This window comes from Rissa tridactyla, chromosome 2 (genome assembly GCF_028500815.1).
Source record: "Rissa tridactyla isolate bRisTri1 chromosome 2, bRisTri1.patW.cur.20221130, whole genome shotgun sequence".
NCBI lineage: Eukaryota > Metazoa > Chordata > Aves > Charadriiformes > Laridae > Rissa > Rissa tridactyla.
In genome coordinates, this window is record NC_071467.1 from 144430078 (window position 1) to 144451891 (window position 21814).

The 21814-nt window shown below is 41.4% G+C and overlaps 2 protein-coding genes across 2 annotated transcripts in view; one reads left to right on the forward strand and one right to left on the reverse strand.

Annotated features, from left to right (window-relative positions):
• The first annotated feature begins 3969 nt into the window (after nucleotides 1-3969).
• RPP38 (ribonuclease P/MRP subunit p38) lies at nucleotides 3970-5235 on the forward strand. The gene has a single exon (XM_054191694.1). It carries the CDS (start codon nucleotides 4223-4225, stop codon nucleotides 5072-5074), a length of 852 nt encoding a protein of 283 aa, XP_054047669.1. The 5' UTR covers nucleotides 3970-4222; the 3' UTR covers nucleotides 5075-5235.
• Nucleotides 5236-8303: 3068 nt separating this feature from the next.
• Nucleotides 8304-21814, reverse strand: part of NMT2 (N-myristoyltransferase 2) — a 32739-nt gene continuing 19228 nt past the window's right edge. The window contains exons 7-12 of the mRNA XM_054191693.1: nucleotides 21127-21297; nucleotides 19882-19990; nucleotides 16150-16320; nucleotides 14185-14352; nucleotides 9971-10108; nucleotides 8304-9768 (exon numbers count right to left, since the gene is read on the reverse strand). Coding sequence (XP_054047668.1) covers nucleotides 9748-9768; nucleotides 9971-10108; nucleotides 14185-14352; nucleotides 16150-16320; nucleotides 19882-19990; nucleotides 21127-21297 — 778 coding nt within the window. The 3' untranslated portion in view covers nucleotides 8304-9747. The remainder of the gene's footprint in view (nucleotides 9769-9970; nucleotides 10109-14184; nucleotides 14353-16149; nucleotides 16321-19881; nucleotides 19991-21126; nucleotides 21298-21814) is intronic.

Below are 21814 nucleotides of genomic sequence, written 5' to 3' on the forward strand. Positions count from 1 at the left end.
TTTGTTTGAAAAAGGAATTTCTGGAGTGATCTGAACCGCAGTCAGCCCACTTACTGCTACTGTTCCTTCCGCTACAGCCCCTGCCCCTGCCCAGCCCTGCCCGGGACCTCGCACCCTCCAGCTGCAGCTCTGAAAAACATGCGAGTCACCCTGAGGAGACCACACACAAGCAGTTACATACACAAAATACCTTGAGAATGCTGATTTTTAATTTGGTCTACTAAATACAGAATAAAAAACCCCAGTATTAAATGAATGGATAAACTAACCTAAAACTGTAACCATTAAAGGAAAAAAAAATATCCTTACTTATCTATCAATTCATAAATTATTTATACTCATGCCTCCATACATTTATATTCATCATTCCTTGAGCGTGATTTAATGACAATACTATATGCTTCAGCATTTTTAAATCCACTAACATCCATAAACCCACGGAAAAAGAGTGTTTCCCCTCAGCTTAAATCCAGGTTAAATTAAGCCAGGAGTTAACGAGAAAACAAACCAAGTAAATTTCGGTAAATAAAAGGATATTTTTTAAAAAAGTGAAACCAAGTCCATCAGCTTGTCTCCAAAACCACGAAGCGTCGATGCAGAGTTTTTGGCGGGGGAAGTCCTGCTCTGTCAGGGTACAGGCGGCCATGCACGACCACATTGTGCACTAAGGCGAACATAGAAACTGAGCGTGTTTGTGAAGATTTGTTAATGGTTCACAGCAGACTGTGGGAAACACTGGCCATAACCAGTTCTCACCTGTCATCTTGTCAGCCATGGAATACGATGTATGTGCCCAGTATGTCACCTATAAAACAGCAGTGAGAGACGCCCCTATTGCTGGGAAGTCCCTATAGAGCACCCGTTGACCTGACTTGGCCATGATTTCATCAGTACAACGAAGTGGATCCGCTACCACCTACAGAACAACTTATGGCACCATTCAAAGTGAGGAAACACCAGCCCTAAATCTGCGGCGGGACCCGCCAGCTACGGGCTTCTACCGTCGGCGTTTCACGCCGCCTCCCACCAGAGGCCATCGCGCCCTTTCTCCGCCCGGCGCCGCCCGCAGCCAGGGACACGGGTGTTGGTGGCTCCGCTCCACACCGTGACCGGCCGGGCACTCCTCTGGCTGCCCTCCCTCCCTCGCCGCCCTCCGCCGGGCCAGCTCCGTAGCGGGAGGACCGGCTGAGGGCGGCCGGAGGGGGGCGGCCGTGCCGGCGCAGAGGCGGGCCCCGGGCAGCGCTGAGGGGCGGAGCGGGGCCGGGCCACGCTGGGCGCCGACGCGCTGCGGCCGACTGCGTGTGCCCGGGGTCCGGCGGAGGCCTTGGCGGAGGTAGGGCTCGCCGACGGCGGGAGTGGGGCGGTTGTGGCCAGGGCTCTGCAGTCGGGCGGGGGAGACCGGTCCGCTCCCGCGGCGGCGGCAGCCTGGGCCCGGCCCGGCCCGGCCCGGCCCGCAGCGGCTCCGCGGGCGCGTATGGGCCCGGCGGCCGCGGGAGGCGGCGGGGCCCTGGCCCTCAGCGACCCGCCGGTGCCTTTTCCGTGTGTTCTGCTGGAGCCGCCGTTCATCGGGCCGTTCATCCCGCGGCCCTTCGCCGCTTCCCGGAGCCGGCGCGGGGCGGGCGCGGAGGGAAGCGCTTGGCGGGACTCCCGAGGGGGGGGCGGCGTCTCCCGCTTTTCCTTCCGCAGGAAGCGGCTTGGGGAGGGGGGGGGGTCGTGACGGTGGTGCCAGGTGGAAGAGTCGAGTCCGTCCTTTTTTTTGTCCTCGTTGCTGTGTTTCCTCCTATTCCTGCATGCTCGTTCTCCTCAGTAGTGCCCATTTTAAAAAGAGAAATTCAGTCTTTCAACTGTGAAATCTCTCTTGTTTTGTCTCCTTTTTTCATACACAAGTCTGTTGCTTACTTTGCTCGATACCCACTGTAAAAGGTCATCAGAGCAACCCTAATTGAAAGCTTTTAAAAATTATAGCCAAAAAATTTTATTTTTTTTTTAGCCTGTCATAAGCTCCCATTTCTAACTCAGTCACACATAAGATTTCATAGAATCATAGAATCTTCATGGTTGGAAAGGACCTTTGAGATCAAGTCCAACCATACACACACCAAAAAAAACCAACGACCCCCCCCCCCCAGACAACCAACCTACAATCTGCCCTTCAGAGCATGCCCTGAAGTGCCACATCTAGACGTTTCTTAAACACCTCTAGGGATGGTGACTCAACCACCTCCCTGGGCAGGCTGTTCCAGGGCCTGACCACTCTTTCAGTAAAGTAGTTCTTCCTAATATCTAACCTAAACCTCCCCTGCCGCAACTTCAGACCATTTCCTCTGGTCCTGTCCTTATTCACCTGGGAGAAGAGGCCAACACCCACCTCTCTCCAACCTCCTTTCAGGTAGTTGTAGAGGGCAATGAGGTCTCCCCTCAGCCTCCTCTTCTCCAAGCTAAACATGCCCAGCTCCCTCAGCCTCTCCTCATATGACTGGGTCTCCAGAGCCCTCACCAGCCTGGTAGCTCTCCTCTGGACATGCTCCAGCACCTCAATGTCCCTCCTGTACAGAGGGGCCCAGAATTTCTAGCGGTCGTTTCCATTCTTTGCTTGTTTCCACTTTTTTGGTTGTTGCCACTGTGCTGGTAAGCCAAAGGGATTGGATACCTGCGTGGACGATAGCTCCATAAAGGGCTAATCAAACCAGTCGGCAGATCTCGGTCCATCTCGCATCCCTGAAGCACCCGCTCCAGGTGTCGGGAGCAGAGGGGAACAGGGGACCCTGCCCTCCCCAAACCGCTTCTCTGCTTCCCTGGCCTGGGTGGACCATCGCCTGGGTGGACCATCGCCTGGGTGGCCCTGCAGGGCATTTCACAGGTTCTTCTGGGAGAAGGACACAGTGCTTTTTTGTTGTATTTTGAAATTTAGTCAGTTTTACTGCCCTCTGGAAACAACTTCCATGGTTTTGACTCTCATTGTGGATGACAGGTTCACAGTTCGCGTTGCATTGATACAGCTCCCTTCAATGGGTTTCTCTTGCTGGCTCCCAGATGAGGGTTTAACTGAGGGAAAATCCCTCTGGATCGATGTTGCTTTATGGCAGTACATATTCTTGGGGGAATTTCAGTGAAGATGGAGTTCGTCTTTTTTTTTTTCTTTTTATATCAAGGTAGCTTGCTGCCAGTACACAGAGATCTGACTGGACTAGCAAAATGTTATTTTGCGAATGTCTAAAGGCTACTGCTCCAGAGACGTACATAAACGCTATCCATATGCCTGCTTGGGCAGCTAGGAAACAGGAGGGAGTCATGTCATATATTTCTCCTGATTTGAGCTCCTCTTAATCTGTAAGGTGGGCTGTGCAGCAATGAAGGTATTACTAGCTGGGCAAGGAGATGGTGAATAGTGACCCAAGCCAGGACTAGGGGGACTGACTGGGTTACCAGGACTCGTAATCGGGCCTGCCGTCATGTCTTCACTGTTCCTCTGGACTAGATCAATCAGAGATAGAACAATTATCCTTTCTCTGCTCCTGTTTCATTTTTCTCATCCCTAAAGGCATGGTCTAGGTGCCACATGAGTAAAAGACCCCTTCTGGACTTCCTGGAGGCCTGTAGAGGATTGCCTTCCTTCACTGAAAGCATGCATTATAGAGTCTGTGGATTTCTATCATACCTTCTAAATGCAGACAAACACAAGACATGGATTAAAGAAGTAAAAGGCAAACTTAAAGTTTAAAAAATGCTAAATAAATTCAGGAACTTGGAGCTTGTTTCAAGTTGTGATTCTGGGGCGGGTGGGGGTGTCACACTTTAGGAATACTGCTACAATGCAGCTGCACAACAGTTAAAATTGAGTGGTCCTACAAGTTGTGGTTCTTTTTTGTTTTTAAATCTGTAATACCACCAGCTGCTTTTGTTCAGTTTTAGAAGGGTCTCTGGTCAGTGGTGTTACCTTGCTGTCCAGTCTGCTGGGTTTTTTTTTATTTATTTAGGAAGAAAAAAAAAGGCAGCACAGCCTGTGGCTTGTGGGAGATTTGTTAAGGATTAGCACTGAGCAAATGGGAGGAGGGTGATAGTTGCCAGTATCCTTTTGAGATGTGATGTTTCTCTTCTGCATTCCCAAGAGAAGCTTCTGGTAATGATGTCCACAGCAAACAGTACAGTATTTCAACCAATGTTTACTTCACCTCTTTCTTCTCTTCACGGCTAGGGTGGCAAAACGCAAAGGAACCTCAGGATGTCTGTAATTCCACAAGGGACAGCAACACTTCGTAAAGCAAAGAAAATCACTGTAAAAACGAGTCTAGATAACCCCTTTGTTTTTCAGTGGAAAACTATAGATGGAGAAGATATGCATTTTATACTACAGACTTTAGAAGAAAGGATTAAGCATATTGGACTTAAAAAGATTGAGACTCCAAGAAAGAAAAAACGTTCCCTTACAAAAAACCAAATGGAAATAAAGTGTGATGCTAGCACCAATGAACTCCCGAAAGAAGAGGAAACAGAAGGCCATCGACAAAAAACAGGATGGACTGACATAAGTATCAGAAGACAGCTTGCTATTGGAGTTAATGAAGTTACAAAAGCATTGGAAAAAAATGAACTACTTCTCTTGCTGGTGTGCAAGTCTGTGAAACCTGCCATGATCACATCGCATCTTATTCAGCTGAGCGCAAGTCGAGCCACACCGGCAGGCCAAGTTCCCCGTCTCAGTGAAACAGTTGCGCCACTTCTTGGCTTAACATCCACTTTAGCGCTAGGCTTTAAAAAGCAGTCTGACAAATTCACTGAAGCAGTAGAAGCAATAATTCCGAAGATACCAGCCTTGGAAGTGCCATGGTTTCAGTATAGAACTGAAGAATCTGTGGCTCATGCACATGCAGATTCTTCAGAAAGTCAGGAACCTGAGCAGCTTGCAGAGGCGCTGGGGGATGAGCTCACAAGCCAGAAGCGGAAGTGTAGGGAAAGCAGTCAGTTTGATCTTTCAAATGTAATTTTGCAGCCTTTGAAAATCAAGAAACTTGTTCCAAATCCAAATAAGATAAAGAAACCACCTCGCAAAAAGAAAAAAGCTTTTTCTGCATAACTGATTTTAGTTTGGTTTTTCATGCTAAACTGACTTTTTAAATGCAGTATGGAGTATAGCTCGAACTGAGCTATTTTGTTAGGCTTTACAGTGTACAAGGTGAACTTTATGTTGCATTCAGTTGAGGTACTTTCTCCTTTAATAAAAGAATATTGCTCAAACTTGGATGTGAGTCTTTACCTGGGATAGAAATTTCATTTGCAGTTGGAGATCACAGAGTTATAGTTGGTAACGAATATGCTGAAATCATTTAAGACACAGTAAGTACATCTTGGGAATTAACACAAAGCATTAAACAAACTTTGTATTTCTATACAGATGAACATGCTTCAAGCAAAATAGCTTTGAATTAAGTATAATTATTCAAACAAATCAATAGCAAAAGTGAAAGTTTATTTAAACAGAGGTCCATGCCAGCATAACTCTCTTTAAAGCTGGTTCAAGGCTTCTTTCAAGTAAACAGTGGTAACAGAACAGGCGCTTCCCTTTTAAACTTTCATGGTTTGCTTTGCTGAACAATAAACTTGTTTTGGTCAAGAATACGCAGACTTGGGCTCCACCTAATACCTTGACGGCTGCTATGCTGAAGGAAAAACTATTTAGATACAAAACAAACCAAATTTCTACTGCTACATTTTGGAAAAAAGACTTCTGTGTGGAAACTATTAATGCGCATCCCATGAGAAGACGTAAACGAACCTAAACTCAATTTGATTTCTAAATGGGGTCTGAAATTATTTCCTAGGTAACTGAGATAAGCCATGTACTGTAGTATATAAAGTAGATGACAGTAGATGACCATTACAAGACTGAAAACATACCATGTAACTTTTGAGTTTCTTTTAGTTTTACTGAGGACTACAAGTAGTTTCCTAATGAGAGTTGCGTTGTAGGAAGGAAAGGGAATAGTGCTGCAATTCAGACAACCAAATCCAACAGCCTAGGAATTTACTTCGTGCTCTATATTTTAAGCAAAAGTCAGTACAGTACTGTAGAAGAAAGCGTAAAATACTTTAAGGAACAACAGAGTAACTCAGTTAAAGATGGAATTTACACATTGTAGTTTTTAGAAATTTGCTAATCCAGACTTCCAGTGCCATGAGATGGCTAATCTGTATTTTCAGTTTATTTAGAAGTGACCTTAGTTCATGATACCAACTATGAAGCGAGGCAGTAGCAATGATTCTGTAGTTATGATGCTCCCTGAAGTTTAAAAAACACTTAAGACATTTAATGCCAAAAATTCTGCCCTCCCTGACTGAGGGTGGCAAGAAGAGGTGAGGGTTTTTTTGCCTTGCTTTGTAGTCCTTCATGCATATCCTTTGCTTTGGCTTTTTGGATGCATAAAGCTTTGAAGGCATGCTAGAACTAGTGTATTTAATTCCCATGCTGGCTATCTGTAACATTTAAATCTTAGCCTTTAAACAGAGCATGAGGATTAGCTTTCGGTAAAGAACACAAGCACAGCAATCACCTTTCAAGCACCTTCCTGCCTGCCCAGGTCTATAGCTGTCTTCGGGGATTTGTGTCCCCTCCACAGATAAGCAGTTACTCTGGGAAAGAATTTACAGCAGATGTTTCAAAAGACTGGTGGGAAAGGTGGTGGCGTAAGCCTGAAGTTTGCCGATCTTCGTGAAGCCATTTATTAGGTTTACGAGGAGTCTTACCTGGTAGCTGCTCATAGCTCAAACCACAACAAAGCCTATTGCACAGACAGGTTCAACTCAGGAAACAACAGAAGAGCCTCTCCTGTTAAGCTGCTGACAGTGGCACACACAGAGATAATACCCTTTTGTTAAGTACCTGTTTAGGAAGCGACAAACTGTCCTATTGCATGGGTGGAGGCTGGGACACCTTCGAGATTCACATCTTCTTGAAGCTGTAATACTTCAGCGAAGTACTTGAGGTGAAAAGCACAGCTAGCCAGAAGGTTTCAGCACTCAAGAGAAGAGACTGTGTTGGATTACACGGCTGTTAGGCAACACACATGGGCTCAAGAACAGAACTTTACAGGAACTGCCCCAACACTCGGGCTCAGATGCCCGCTTCCCTCATGCTCTCTGTCCTGGTAAGTTTTCTGTCTCAGGTACAGTGTGCACAGCTTCTACAGGAAGCCACTCTGCCCTTTTTCCCCTCAGTTAACATGCAGCATGATCCAGAAAACAAGACAGAGATGTTTACCCCTCAGATTCAGAAGCAAATGGCACTGTTTCCCCAGTACGAGAGTGGCCACACTTGTCCCTTCATGCGCAATTACCCCAAGATTAGAGCAGAAAGCCAGGCTGCAGGAAATCCACGTTCAAGTCTGTCTTCTGCCTAGTCTATTTGGTCCCATTGTGGCCTCAACTGGAGGATTTGCCTTCTGATTTTGGAGAAGGGAGGAGAAAAGAAAATGCCTGCCCACCATTTCTTCCACTTGCATTTTTGTGAGGGGAGGGAAGGCAGAGAACATGAGCCCATCATTCACCTAGCATTCAAGGCCACCCATCTGGATTACGGAGAGCTGGGCCGTGATCATTTCTTAGCAAAGAGGTACCTTAGCCATGAGGACAGAGCTAGGTCCTGCTGTCCCACCTCATGTTAGGCAGCAGCTGGGTAAGGACTGATGACGCTCTGCCTTTAGAGCCAAAGCAGAACACAATGAGCCCCTTGGTCAACTTCCTCATCCCAGGGGGCTCCAACACAAATGCCCAGCCATGAAGGCAGCTTTCTGCCTTTTGGGAGTTAAGAATTTAAGTCTTTGATGGAATTGAAATTAAATCCTTCTTGTTATCTCAGGTTATCACTACCATCGATTACATTTTTAGGCCTCGCACAGGGAGTGAAAGGTCCCTTGGCATCATCTCCGATGACCGCAATGAGCAGACAGGTCTCAGAGTGGCCAAAGTTGTAAAGCCCAACTCCACCATTAGATGTCTGCAAGATCTCCTTTGAAGCCTTTTTAAATTCATGAGGTCCCAAGCTGGTGCAGACCCAAGGGTCAGACAAACCACATTCAATCCCTTCCTTTGTCTGAAGGAGGTCGATCGAATGCTTTAATCACAGAGCTATAAGGCAATAAAGGAAAGTATTTACCACTGTCTCTCGGGCAGAATCCCCTCACCACAATTCAAAGGAAAAAGAAACCAAACCACAAACCCTTCACACACTGGAGGAGGAGTGGGAAAAAAGAAAAACCCCGCTGCTATAAGGAGGTGGGTAGGGCTATCAGTTATGAAGAACAGACAAATTTATCTTCATCTAAATTGATGTTTTCAGGTACAGAATTCAACTTTCAGCAAAATCTGCTGTCAAAATTACAGGCATGTTTAGAAGGAAAGTTTAGACATTTGCATTTCATGAGATATTCAAGTCACATTCAAAAGATGCTCACAGCACAGAGGCTTCACTACCACAATTTGGCACTTTCAGCTGTAACAGTTTCTTACTGCAGATTTTCTCGGTGCTCACGTTACTGCAGCATCCGTGAGCTGAAAGAACTGCTATCACATCTAGCTACAACGCTATGCTGGAATGCATATAAAGTGCTTCAGAAGCCGCTCTGGTTGCCGAGCATTCAGGAGGGAATTAAAACAGCTCCCCCCAATAACAAAGATCAGCCCTCTTACATTTCAGGAAGCGCAGTACAGAGACTTCCAAGGACTGAGGGTAGAGCATTTCTCTTTTGCTTACCAGCCACATATATAGCAAAACCTCTTGTTCCAAAGTCAGGATAAAAACACTACCAGGAACAATTTATGAATACGTATTTACACAAGATACTTTTCATTAGAATTACAGACTTCATAGGAAATCAAAGTAGACAAAGGAATATGTGCAATTTCGCAGAAGCGTTGAAAACATTCAAACTATAAATATCCTGATAGCACTACTAAAATTCTTAGTTTTACACACAGGCTGATGTTATTCTACTGAGGAAAAACTAAGGTTTTGTGCCACAACTGTAAATTAAGTACAGTAATGTATTATCATTCCGGCAACATAGATAACACCTGCACTGAACAGTGCGATACTGTTAAATCAATCCACTGATCTATTGAAGATCAAAGTACAAATCCGTATTTTTATTGATTTGGCAGCGTTGCTTATGGAGAAACAAATGCACTAGTTAAACCAGTACATTGTCATACTGCTCCAGTTACAAAAACATCCAGGACTTTCATAGAGCTACAAAGGTATCATACTTCATGATTTTCCCCCAAATGATGATATCCATGTGAAGTAAATAAGCAAAGATACTCAAGTTTGTATCCTTCATTCTGTTACATTGACAAACATACACCACCACTTAATAAATAGAAATGCAGCAGTTCATCCACATAATAGCAAATATTTTTGTACCCTAATCCACCACTGAAGTTCAGTTTGTACAAAACAGTCTTTTCTACAGAGTGGAAAAAAAATACCTTCTTCTCATCAAGGTGCAAGCTAAGCTTTGAAACTTAAATGAATGTGCTTTTATTCTTTTCATGGACAATAAAAGAGTTTCACGGACCTTCTGAGCTATCTGAAAATTTGGTCACGTATGGATGTCTTCATTGTTCAGGTTTAATGGACTATTTCAGTATCACTGACGTTGTGCTTTTACTCCTCTTGAACAATACCGTTCCAAGAGTTATGGAGATCAAATTAACTCAAACGATGACTTCAGAGTTCTAGAAACATAAATGTCCTCATTGTAATACAAGACCAACCTAAAGGAAGGATAAAAACATAATATTTTAGTTCAAGTATGGCAATAAATCTTGGCATCATTAGTTTTCTGCACCTCAATTATGGATCTTAAATATGACTAATTAAAAAAGGTATTCTAAAAGTTCTGCCCATTTTGGCCAGTGTAGATTAACGAAGCATTACAGCTAACAGAATTCAGAAGATCTTTTTTTTCTCCCTTACCTTTTCGGATTCCATGCCAGGACACCTCCAGTTGTACAAATAATACTGCAAATTTCCATCTCCAATCCCAAACTTGAGTTTTTCCAGGAATGTTTTGTTTTCCATTAAGTCTAGTGCATTGAACACATCAAATCCTTTCTGGCAACAGCAAAACATTTTTTTAAATTTTACTTTTTAAAGTTTCAAATGACGCACAAATGATACTTTACACAGTGGCATACAATATCCAAGAGTCCAGGCTAATTAAGAGGAAAAAAAGACAAGGGAATAAATCTTGCCTTTTAATTAGGTACACACACAAAGAAATTTTCCCAATACAAAGTGAAGTATAAAGCACAACTTTGCTTGAAGATTACCTCTAAAAATGTAGGAATTTCAAAGCCACTTTCAGGGCTAAAGGTCTGAGGAGTCCCTAAAGCATTATCCATTATTTTATCCTTATAGAGATGCATTTTTTACAGTCACATACAGTGTTTTGACACACATCACCTATTCCAGCTAAAGCTGCATAAATACAGCCTATGGTGTTTTTCAGCTCGTTATCATTCTGTTAATGATAAACACTGTATTTTTGTGATTTAGTCCTTTTCTGAAATGCCATTGTCTATAGAACTCCACACTCTCACGTGTTACCTTCCCTCCCATGTTCACGCGCCCTCTACCAACTCCATCAGCCTCCCAAATTCACCACTCAAAGAGCCATTCTGCTCTCAGAAGAGCCACATAGCTGAATTAGCCTCAGGGTTTTGTGCAGCAACACAAACATACTCATCAAATCCCAACTCACTTAACAAGCAACATAAAACCAAGGTCAGTTAAGTCGGCGCAGTGACAATCGTCATGTATGAATAGCTGACTTTGCTTGGGGGTCTGGATATAGAAGTCCATTTATTTGCAATTAACCGCAAAGGCAGTCTTGACCTAAGATCGTGAAGTCTTAACAGCACAAAGGCAGTGTGCTAGCAGGACTTTCTAGACTCTAAGATAAAAATAAGTTACAAAACAATAATGTTGTTACTTAAGCTCAAGAAGATGGTAAGGAATGTTCTTTACTCAGTATAAAAACTGGATGTATTTTTTTTTTCTTTTAAATAAGCATGCCATATTAGGCAAAAAGGGGGCTGAAGAAAAAGAGCTTTTTAAGGTCTCCATCAGTTTAGGACTACTTAAAAGAAAGTGAAAAAGCACAGACAGCGAGTTTCATAAGGTTCCCTACTACCTTACACAAAGACCATTCTGTGTGCAGATGAAGCTATGCTAAGTTAAATTTGCTGTGAAAAACACACAGAAACAAGACAAATAAGGTGGCAATGATTTGGCACCTGGCATCTAAAGAAGTACATTTTTAAATACTCCAAGTTAGTGATAGACAATAACAGAAGTTTCAGAGGGCAGGAAGGGAAGCAGGGGAGAATAGAGACACACACTGTAGGTACAGACACACTAATGAAGTCCTGTAATTAAGCACTCAAAATTCAAGTAAATGATAAAGTCTACAGATGTAGTTTTAATTCAGAATCTAAACATCAGCAGATTAGGTTCAGGTTAATATCTTCTGAGAGGTAAAAAAAAGTTCCTCGTCAAAGATAGCTGCTCCACAGCTCTGCCAGACCATTAAAGCAGACTCAGAAGTGAGCTTCTTCCCTGTTCATAAGCTCTCTCCTGTTCTAGATCTAGAAACTTAGTGTCAGCTCCAACAATAAAATATGCAGCGTTTGGGGGAGATTGTCCTGCTGCAAAATCTCACTCTCTCCATGCAGAATGTATGGAACCTAAGTGTGTAACTCCAAATTTTGGGTTTTGCTTTCAAGGTCAGCCATTTTGTCCTATAATTGCCAAGATTTTACTAGACTTAGTTCTACCCTAATTTTATATACTGTGGTATGAAGATAAAACTTAAACTGACAACATTAAACTGACATGCAAACCCTGAAAGCAATTGGCTGAGTTGAAGTCGTACCTCCAAAACGCATTTTTTGGGAGTAAAAGTACAGAAGGGACTGTGGTGGGTTGTCCCCAGCCAAGAGCCAAACACCCGCCCAGCCTTTTGCTCACTCCTCTCCCATGGGATGGGGAGAAAATAGAAAGAAGGCAAGATGACTTGTGAATTGAAATAATGACCGTTTAATAGAGAGAGGAATAGCTGCATGCACAAGCAAATTGCAGAGCACGTCATCATATGGTATAGAATGTCCCTTTGGTCAGATGGGGTCAGCTGTCCTGGCTGTGTCCCCTCCCAACTCCTTGCTCGCCCTCAGCCTACTCACTGGGACTGAGAGAGAAAGCCCTGAGGCTGTGCAAGCACCTTTCAGCAACTGCAAAAGCATTGGTGTGTTTTCATCCCTGGTTTAGTCACAAATACAAAGCACAGCACCATATCGGCTGCTAGGAAGAAAGTTAACTCCATCCCAGCCAGATCCAGTACGTTTGTAAACAAAAAGCGGTGAACAGGAGTGCACTTATCATTACTCTTCCCTTGACTCACCTCTCCCCATCTACAAGGCCAAGTGCCAGATCTGCAAATGTAATTAGGCATCTAATGATGCAGACAGGCCCATCAGTTACTTTAGAAATCCACAAACATGTAAAACCCAGTATTCTAATTATATGATGATCCATTTAAAATAAAAGAATCGCATGTCACATTCAGAGAGAAATGCAGACAGGGGAAGGTGCAAAGCCTTGCAGTTAGACACGTAACTGCTTTCTTTCCTGCTCCATCCATGGCCTGGTGAATGGCCAGCCACTCAGCTCCCTATGCCACCCTTCAAACAGAGGCTGATGTTTATTCCTTTTTTCACTTTGACTTTTAAGAATAAGTAGTACCACTTCTGAGGGTGGTAACCACTTCTGAAAATTATACTAGCTACCTTCCTGTATCTTCATTTATCTTAATACCTTTCAAAGGCTGTCTCTGAACTTCCTTTGGTATTATTTTGGAGCCTGAATAACGGGGTTCTATATTCCCCATCACTATCCGGGAGTTTTCCTTGCCAAATAGTTCTTCAACTCAATACTGCTTATAGCTCAAGAAGCCTCAGCAAGCAGTTCCAGTCACAGGTATCAGCCCAGCTGCAGTGCTGCAGGAACACGGGTGAGACACACAAGTTGAAAACTACGTGGCTGCTTTCATGTAGCCTGAAGTCTCAACAGATACAGCCTTTGCAGACCATCACTGGCTTCATACAGGATCAACACAGAAATCCCTGTGCCACATGCAGCGTAGATGGCTCCGAACACGGTGGCTGGAGCACAGCTAACATTTGCTTGCACTGAGCACTCATCTAGTAGGTGTAATACCACAAGCAGTGCGGCAGCAACAGTTCTGCTGGGAAGGGCAAGCTTCAAGCATGAGCAGCAGAAAACATGCCTGTGCTCTGCAGTATGTTGGGAATGGTTGCTAGAATGGATACCATGGACTGGATGACCCTGAAGGGCTAAACAGGTCTCTGAGAATTCATTCAGAGTGGTGGGATGTGCATCACCTGCACATCTCCGTACCACAGACTACATTGCCATGGGTGTTTGCACTGCACTCCCACAAAACCCCGATGATTAAGGGCTGAGCATTGGTTTTTCATCAGACAGCACTAAACTCTTACAATTCTTATGTTTAAAAACTTCATTTATAGTCTCTTCCCTTCCATTCACCTAAACCATCTATCAGTGTAATTCCATGCGTGAAGGTGCTTAAAAGCTACAACAGGACAACATCTACAGAGCTTTACAGGCAGCAATTAGTAACAAGATAAAACGATAAAGCTTCCACAAATAAACTTCCACATTTTATAGAAATCAAAAATAGTTTAAACAAACAAACAAAATTTATTTAATAGAACTTATTCACTCATCCCCAAGGGAAACTATTTTAGTGATACTTTCCATCCTGCTAGTACTTAGTGAATATGGTCATCGGTCTGCTCTTGGATGTTTACACAGCTCAAGCTATTGCAAACACTTGATCTTCATGAATTTGTAATTCCCTAGCATCACTCCAAGTAAAAAAGGAAAAACAAGCATAGTGTTTTACATTTATAGATAGACAGACAGACAGATAGATAGTATATATCATCAACTGTAGTCTGTGCTCCAGACAGTAAAAGAAAACAGAATGCAACAGCATGGATAGATTGCTGCCAGTTCTTACCTTGTCACCACTCCAAGAATCCTTTTTTGAAAGAGGCAGAAAAAAAAAAACAACCCACACAACTTACCAATTTAGCTATAATGAGCGCATCATTCATTAAGTCCAAGAGGGGGGTCTCTGTATGAATATTGTAAAAGGAATAGGCAGCTTTGAGACTTTTATGAACAGGATGGTGCATCACTGTTGAAGGTAATGTGTAGAAACTCAGGAAGTCTGTTAAAATACCATTTGAGCCCTAAAAAAAAAAAGTCAATTAATTAAGAAGTGACTGCTCAGTTATTATTTAGGCTAACATGGCAGTTCTATAGAGACTAAATAATAAATGCAGCACTGTTTTGCACACCGCAAGTATTGCAGTATAACAGGTAACCTTGGCTAAGATTTCAAGAAACTGAATTCTTGCCAAGGATGTATCTATACATCAAAGCGACACTGAAGCCCAAAATGGTCACTTCAGAAAAGGAAACAAACATTTAGGTTTTTTTAGTCTATTACACCAATAACATTTTGACAATCAATTGCCAAAGCATTTCAATTTGTTTCTTAAACTTAGCCTGCTATAAACAAAGCTAACAGAGTACACTTCCAAAAAAAGCATAGAAGTTTTTTCCCAATTGAACGTTTTTTTTAAAAGAGTATTTTTAAATCTGACAAAGCTCACATTGAGGAATAATTTTTTCAACTTTCTAAAACCAGAAAAAAACACAAAACTGCTGGTACACAAAGCATATTCAAATCAGCTATAGTGATTATTAAGCAAGAAGCACAATCCATTTGCTACACAACAGCGCTAAATCACATTTAAGTTCTGCTAAGACCAGTAGTCATCAACAAAGGTACTTGTACAGAAATCTAAAGTATCCTACATAAACTTTCTCAGTATTTCACGCACCTAATGAAGTTTAACCATCTTCAAGAGTGTAGATCAGTAGGAAATGGGAAATAATTATTACATGGGTTATGACTGACATGCTGAGCACAAAAAACTACCCAGATTTTCACCCCTCCTATTCCGATTGGGTCTCCTGATATCCCAAAGAAGATAAGGCAAAGGAGACACATAAAGGCTTCTTCTTGCTTGTTTGCTTTAATTTTGAATGACTGGTGCCCACTATTTTGAGCTCAATGAAAGACATCACAATGATCCTTAAATTGATAGTACTTCTACAGTAAAAAGTAAAAGAGTTGAACCCATCACATGTAAAAAAGCTATTGTCTTAGAGCAGGTACAGATTCTGTAGTAAACTAACAACAAATAACAGAAAAGCTATCAAGTCACTCACTACATTCAGTAAGGCTGATGAAAATATTAATTCAGGAATTATGCAGAGTATTTTAAGGTTTTAGCTCTGCACATTACAAAGATGACTTAAAAATCTGACACTAACTTCTCCAGGTCACACAGGTCTTAAAAGATTTTAAGCACTAACAAACCTGCGTTTTGTATAGTGAAAAACTAGTTCAAGAGACAGTGTAAAACAAGCTAGTAAAGACCGTGCTGTTCAGGTAAAATGGCACTGTCGGTGGCACTCTCATGCTGATCCTGGTGCTTCTGGACTCTTTTGTAGGCTTCAACTCACCAGCAAAGCTAAACACCAACGCAGGGGGGAGAAAGAAGGAGGGACAATAAACCACAGAAGAGCCCAATGAGCACTAGACCCACTGCAAAGTAAGTAGGAAGCTAAGCTTGGACAATGACAACCGATGAGCCAGACCTCTCATCTCCAGCAGCACTAATTCAGCTGAGACTCCTGCACACATTCAGGTTGCAGTGTGGGAACACTGTGATATTTTGATATTTCAAAATTCTTCTTTAAAATATCCTGTTATAAGAGCACTGCAGTTTATCACAACCAAACATTTTCTTACTAACACAATGCTATACCAAGAACAAAGCTTGGAATCATGATGTCAAATTCCACCTATAGCACACATTTTCATACTATCCGCATTTCAAAAATTTGAAGCTGATGTGATCTTTTGTAAGTAGCATTCACATAGACATTCATGAAGTAATTAGGACATGTTTTACCTCTACTACGTAAGTGTCAATAATGTGATCCCGAGGCAGGAACCAGTGGGCTACCTCTTCTTCATCCATCACAGGAGCAAGATTAAACTGTTTCAAGTAAGTGTTGATTAATTCTTGTACTGCTTTAGTATCCTTTTGTTCCATTGGTCTCAAACCTGAAGTCTTTGTGGCCTTATTGTAACAAAAGAAAAATAAATGTTAAGATATGAAAGGAAAACTGCATACGCAGCAAAGGCTGAAAGTAGGTTGCAGAGTCACTCCACTTGCTATAAAGCATTCATTATTAGCCTACTTTACCCAGCCACCTAATTCATTATGCTATTTCACAAACAGGTCTCAATCAGAATTCCCTCTCTTCTAATTACTGAGACTGTCTGGGGCACTTCAATCTTTATATTTCATTATTGAAACAACTTCATTTCTCCAGAGAAAGAGATACCATTGCCAACAGCCTAAACTTCACGCATTTTGTATTATTGTTTGGGGTTTTTTTAGGTCAGTATTTCTGATCTTCTTTGAAACTACCTAGGGCCCAGACACAGAAACAAAAAATAAAGCAACTTGCATATCAGAAGTTAATCTGAAGACAAGAACACTTGCAATTCAAACTTAAGAAAATTACAGTCAAGTTATAAACCAAAGTCAGCTGATAAAGTTTAATTAGAAATATTTAAAAAATAAATTCCACCTGTTCTTAACACTTGCAAACTCCCTTGCTAACTCAACTTTCTATACAGGCACAACTGTTGTTCTGTTAACAAGAAAGCTTCTCATAACTTACAGCTGCCTGAAATTAAACCACTACAGTACTATAACAAAAAGTTAGTTATTTGACTTTAAACATCAGAAGAGGAAAAAATTGCTTTCTAGTACTATGCAACTAATGTTTAAACAAGTAAAGGTGATTAAAGTTTTCTCTCCAGCTTTTGTTAGCTTTCCTGAGTATTTCCTTTTAAGAAGGCTAAGGCTTGTTCTCTTCAGAGCTCATTTATCCCGCTTCATCTGTCTGAGATACATATTTGGGCACATATCACATTAATCATAGCAAAGTCAATTGCAAGAGCAGCCAGGTAGAGACTTGATTACTGGAAGCCTGAAATTAGTGTAGCTGATTATGCTCTGCTCAAAAGGAGTTATTCTGGGGGAGGTATTTATTCCCATACTCTAGGAGTCAGCAGGCAGATGAAAAATGGAGGCACATTTTGCCACAGCTGTGGCGTGTATTACATTTCAGTCTTCCTGCTTTCCTGAGCAGCCTGGGACTACAGTTTGCCTACACAACAGCACGTCATCTAGATTTTTAAATGCCCTGGTTTCACAGGGTTATTCACCTGACTCATCAACACGATGCTTCCTATGCCGTATTTCATTCATAACCTCCTTATGAAGTACAACATGAAAAGTTAATTTCAGCTCCCTCCAAACCTTCGGTCCCTCTTCGAAAGCCATACACTGGAGCAGGATGGGAGGAAAAGCAGCTGGGCTGGAACATCTTTATCCCCCAGCAGCGCTCAGAATGGCCACCAGTAAATTATTATTTGCATCCCCACAAGTAAGGGAAAGTGTACAGAATGGGGCTAAAATTTGTTTCTCTGTTCCATACATCGAGCTGCACTGGGCATATATTCATGTGAGTATCCTGGCTCAGAATCTCAATCAGTCAGGGAAAAACATACAGAGATACAAGTGTTCTGTCCTTATTCTAAACACAGCAAAAATTTACCTCTTTCAGAAAACTCCTTGCTCAAGAGATTGAACACTTAGGAAAAAAAAAAAAAACTGCCCTCTATTTTTTATATCTACAGGTACATGCACAAGCACAGCCTTCAGTGAGGGTGGTATTTATTAATTACAGTATTTATTATTTCTGAAAACCTTTTTAATTCAGACTGTTCAAGTGATTAAGAATGATTAATACCTCTTAAAGGGAGATGAGCTCCCAGTGGCAATGTCATTCCAAGGACTCTAAGAAAAGAGGTTAGAATGCAAGAAACAATGTTTGGTGCTGAGGGACAGGACGGCGTGGCTTGAATGAACCAATCTGTGTGACAGTACTGTTTGTGATAACAACCTGAAACTGAGGATCCTCAACAGCATTTAAACCCTTTATTAGGAAAAACAACCCCTCCAATAAAACCCAAAGCACAATATCTAAAGAGAAAACATTAGCATAAAGATTAAATCTTAATTTTCCATAGGAGAAGGTCCCAAGTCTAATCTAAAAATAAACCAACAGCTGAGGCATATGGACTTCTACATCACTTAGTTTTAAAAGCCCCTATTTTCTGTCTGCACACCTCTGTACAGTATGTTTGCCTTAGCTATATTTTATGAGCGAGATATGATGTATGCTCTGTTTTCTATAATTTATTTTTCTGTTGAAACTCGGGTTTTACAACAAAGGAAGATGATCAAGGTACAACTGCTGTTGTTTCTAATGATTCTCTGTACTGTACTGTAAGTAAGATCCTTATTCTTTAAACTATTCTTTTCCTGTGTTGTTTCCATGAGAAACAGCACTAGAGTTGCCACCAAAACCTATATTTGAAATTGTCTACTGCACTTTTTTAGACTATAAAAAAATATCTTCAAGATTTGATGAAAGCTATATTTAGCTCATCAAGATTAAAACCTAATTAATTTGGTTATTAATTCTTAAGCTCTGAAAACTGCTGCCCTGCACGCAAGGGAGAACCTGCATGTGCAGGCACGGGTAGCATGCAGGCAGCACAGGAAACGAGTCTCTCCGACAGCAGCAGGAGTTCGGATCACGCCATGGCACATGCTTTATACTAAGGAGTGCTTAGTGTTTACTCAAATATATAAGTAGCAAGAGAGCCCACAGCATCAAGCTAAATAAAACCAACAGACACAATTCTCTCAAGTCAGATAAATCATTACGAAGTACTACGGGTAAGGTAAAAAAAGGATTTTTTTAACCAAAAGGGAGGGTTTGTGTAAATAAAAAAAGGTTTACTGATACGGTACAGGTAAAGGATATTCTGCAGTCCCTCCAAATTGAAAGGTAGCTTTTACAAGCAAAGAAATTGTTTTAAATCATAAAGCTTAGACTGGCTTCTATAGGCTGTTAATTACAGCAATGAGATTTTTTTAATAGTACATCTCAGATAGTAGTAGACTTGCCCTGTCACGAAAATGCATCTTAAGGCTTTTTACCAGCCTATTAGCTGCAAATGTAAGAAAAAATATTTTTAACTAACCGAGCTATTCAACAACATTCTCTGACAGAACAGAAAAAGCTGTGAATTAGAGTGGGATCAACAATCCCACTGTGATCAAACAACTTTCTGATGGACGTCCCTGAGAATTTTAAGACATGAACAGTTAATTTTCTGTTCCAGTAATCCTTTATCAGATTAATCATACCAAGAATATATCATACCTTATGCATCTTCAACTCAATCCCCCATGTTTATGAAGTCAACATTTCTGTTTTGGTTTTGTTTGTTGATGTTGTTGGGTTTTTTGTTTTGTTTAAGGCTTTTAGGTCAAAATTTATATTTTCTCCATATACAGATCTACATTTCAACAAATAGTCTCTTCTGTTTAGTATAGCCCTTAAGGTCTTTTTCATCAACCAGATTTTTTTTTTTTTTAACGTCCTGCACGCACTGCCTTTCCAAACAAAAGCCTGTGTTGTCAGAGACAGATGGAAGGTTATTTTGGGCCTCACAGTAACTGTGGGGATTCTCTAGAAGTCATATTGCTTACATCAGGAAGTCTGTAGAGCTTCATTGTTCTTTGTAGAGTCATGTTTCTACTCAAATGTGAAAATTTCACCTCCACCAATTTTCTGGGATTCAGTGATCGATGCCAATACCTGGAAACAGAATTAATAATGACAACTAATAGTATTTTAAATGTCAGCTTTACTTGCATCCATTTCCCTATTTTCTTGCATTGCTCATTCTCCTCTCCAAATTTGTTTCTAAGTAAGCCCATACTATGTCTGCAAGAAGCCTGAGCAACAAAAGATAAGGAAAAGCTAGATCCAAGCAATAGCTTTTAAACAGGCCTGCTATCACCACATTTTGAATCTAAGCAAATGCTTTTTATTAGAGAATGAGTAATAACAAGGGTTAAACATTTTAATCCTTGCCACAGCCCTGACAATCTCACCATATTTACATGGTAACGCTTATTTTCTTGTCTAAGCAGTGTGTTGAAGGAGATCTCCTCTTCCTAGGACATCATTGTGCAACAGAACCGGTTACTCTAACAAAGCATGGATTATTTTTTTCCCCCCCATCCTTCCTTACAGAAATTTACAGGATCTTTGGTGTTGATGCATACAGACACAATTTCAAATCAAGAAGTGCCCTGTCCTCCAGAAGGATAGACAACTGAACTAATACTGCTGGAACTGAACTTTTCCCAGTAGAAATAAAATCCATTCCAATCAAATAAAATTATACTTGATTACATACAACTCTTCTCACATGATAGTTTTCCCCATTTTTATCAAATGGCAATCGAGACCTTTCTCCAGGAAAGATGAAAGTATTTCAAAAAAGCAAATCATACAATTCCCAGAAATGTTCTGCCATTTTTGGCAAATGGCCAGGTCAACAGGGAAGCGTCCCAGCAAGGGAACAGGCCACTTGAAAAACACAGGTATACAATGTTGTCATTGCTAGTATGGCTTCCACCAGAAGGTCAACAGAAACACCTATTAGTCTATTTGGGGTACAATAAACAAACCCAAACTTAGATCTTAGTCTGAGAAGCTGTTTTATCCAAGGCACTGGCAGGGAAGGAGGAAAAAAAAATAAAAATAAAGAAAATAGAACCAAAAAAACCCACCCTGACAAACCCTCAGGCCTTCAGGTTAGTCAAGGCCACAACATTTAATTTCTTTGAATATTATGCTTTTGTTGTTTCTCGGAAATTACATAAAATGTTCTTTAAAGTGACTGCTATAGGAACCGATATTATTATGAACATCACCTAGGTTACCTGCAAGTGGCCACAGGTTTGGGGAGTACCACTCCAGCAGTGTAAACAGCCTGAAAAATTCCTTCCAGGTTTACTCTTCTGGTTATTTCCCGAATCAGTACAGGTGCTACCCGTTTAGATCTCAGTTTCTTATGAACACACAAAAAATTGATTTCTACCATTTTCTTCACACTAAAAGGACATTAAATAGTGGAAAATTAAAAAGAATTGCACATTGCATATTTTCATTTGCATTACAGTAGTTTTCCACGTTGTGACAGAAGAATTTGAGGAAAAAATAAATTCGCCTGTGACAAGTACATCTGCAACAAATACTCATCTATCATATTGCGACTGCAATGGCAAATTGTGCAATACGCAAGCTTTGTCTAAGGTGCTTGCAACACTCCTTTGTCAGAGCTCTATCGAGACTTAACCAATTGCCTTACTGTAAGATGCAGAACGGCATCCAAGCGCATGCCACACGCTATCGTAATACTTCATGATTGACAGCGTATGAAGATGTGGCTGAGAAAGTCCATCTGACCGACTATCCTTTAAATACTTTCCAGTAGGGGCAGAAAATGCTATGTCATTGTCTGTATTGTCCATCAGTAAGAAAATTCCTTAAACATGTATTACTGGTCTTCATTGTAAGGAGCCCACAAGCTTTTTTTTTTGGGGGGGGGGGGGGGGGGGGAGGAAGGAG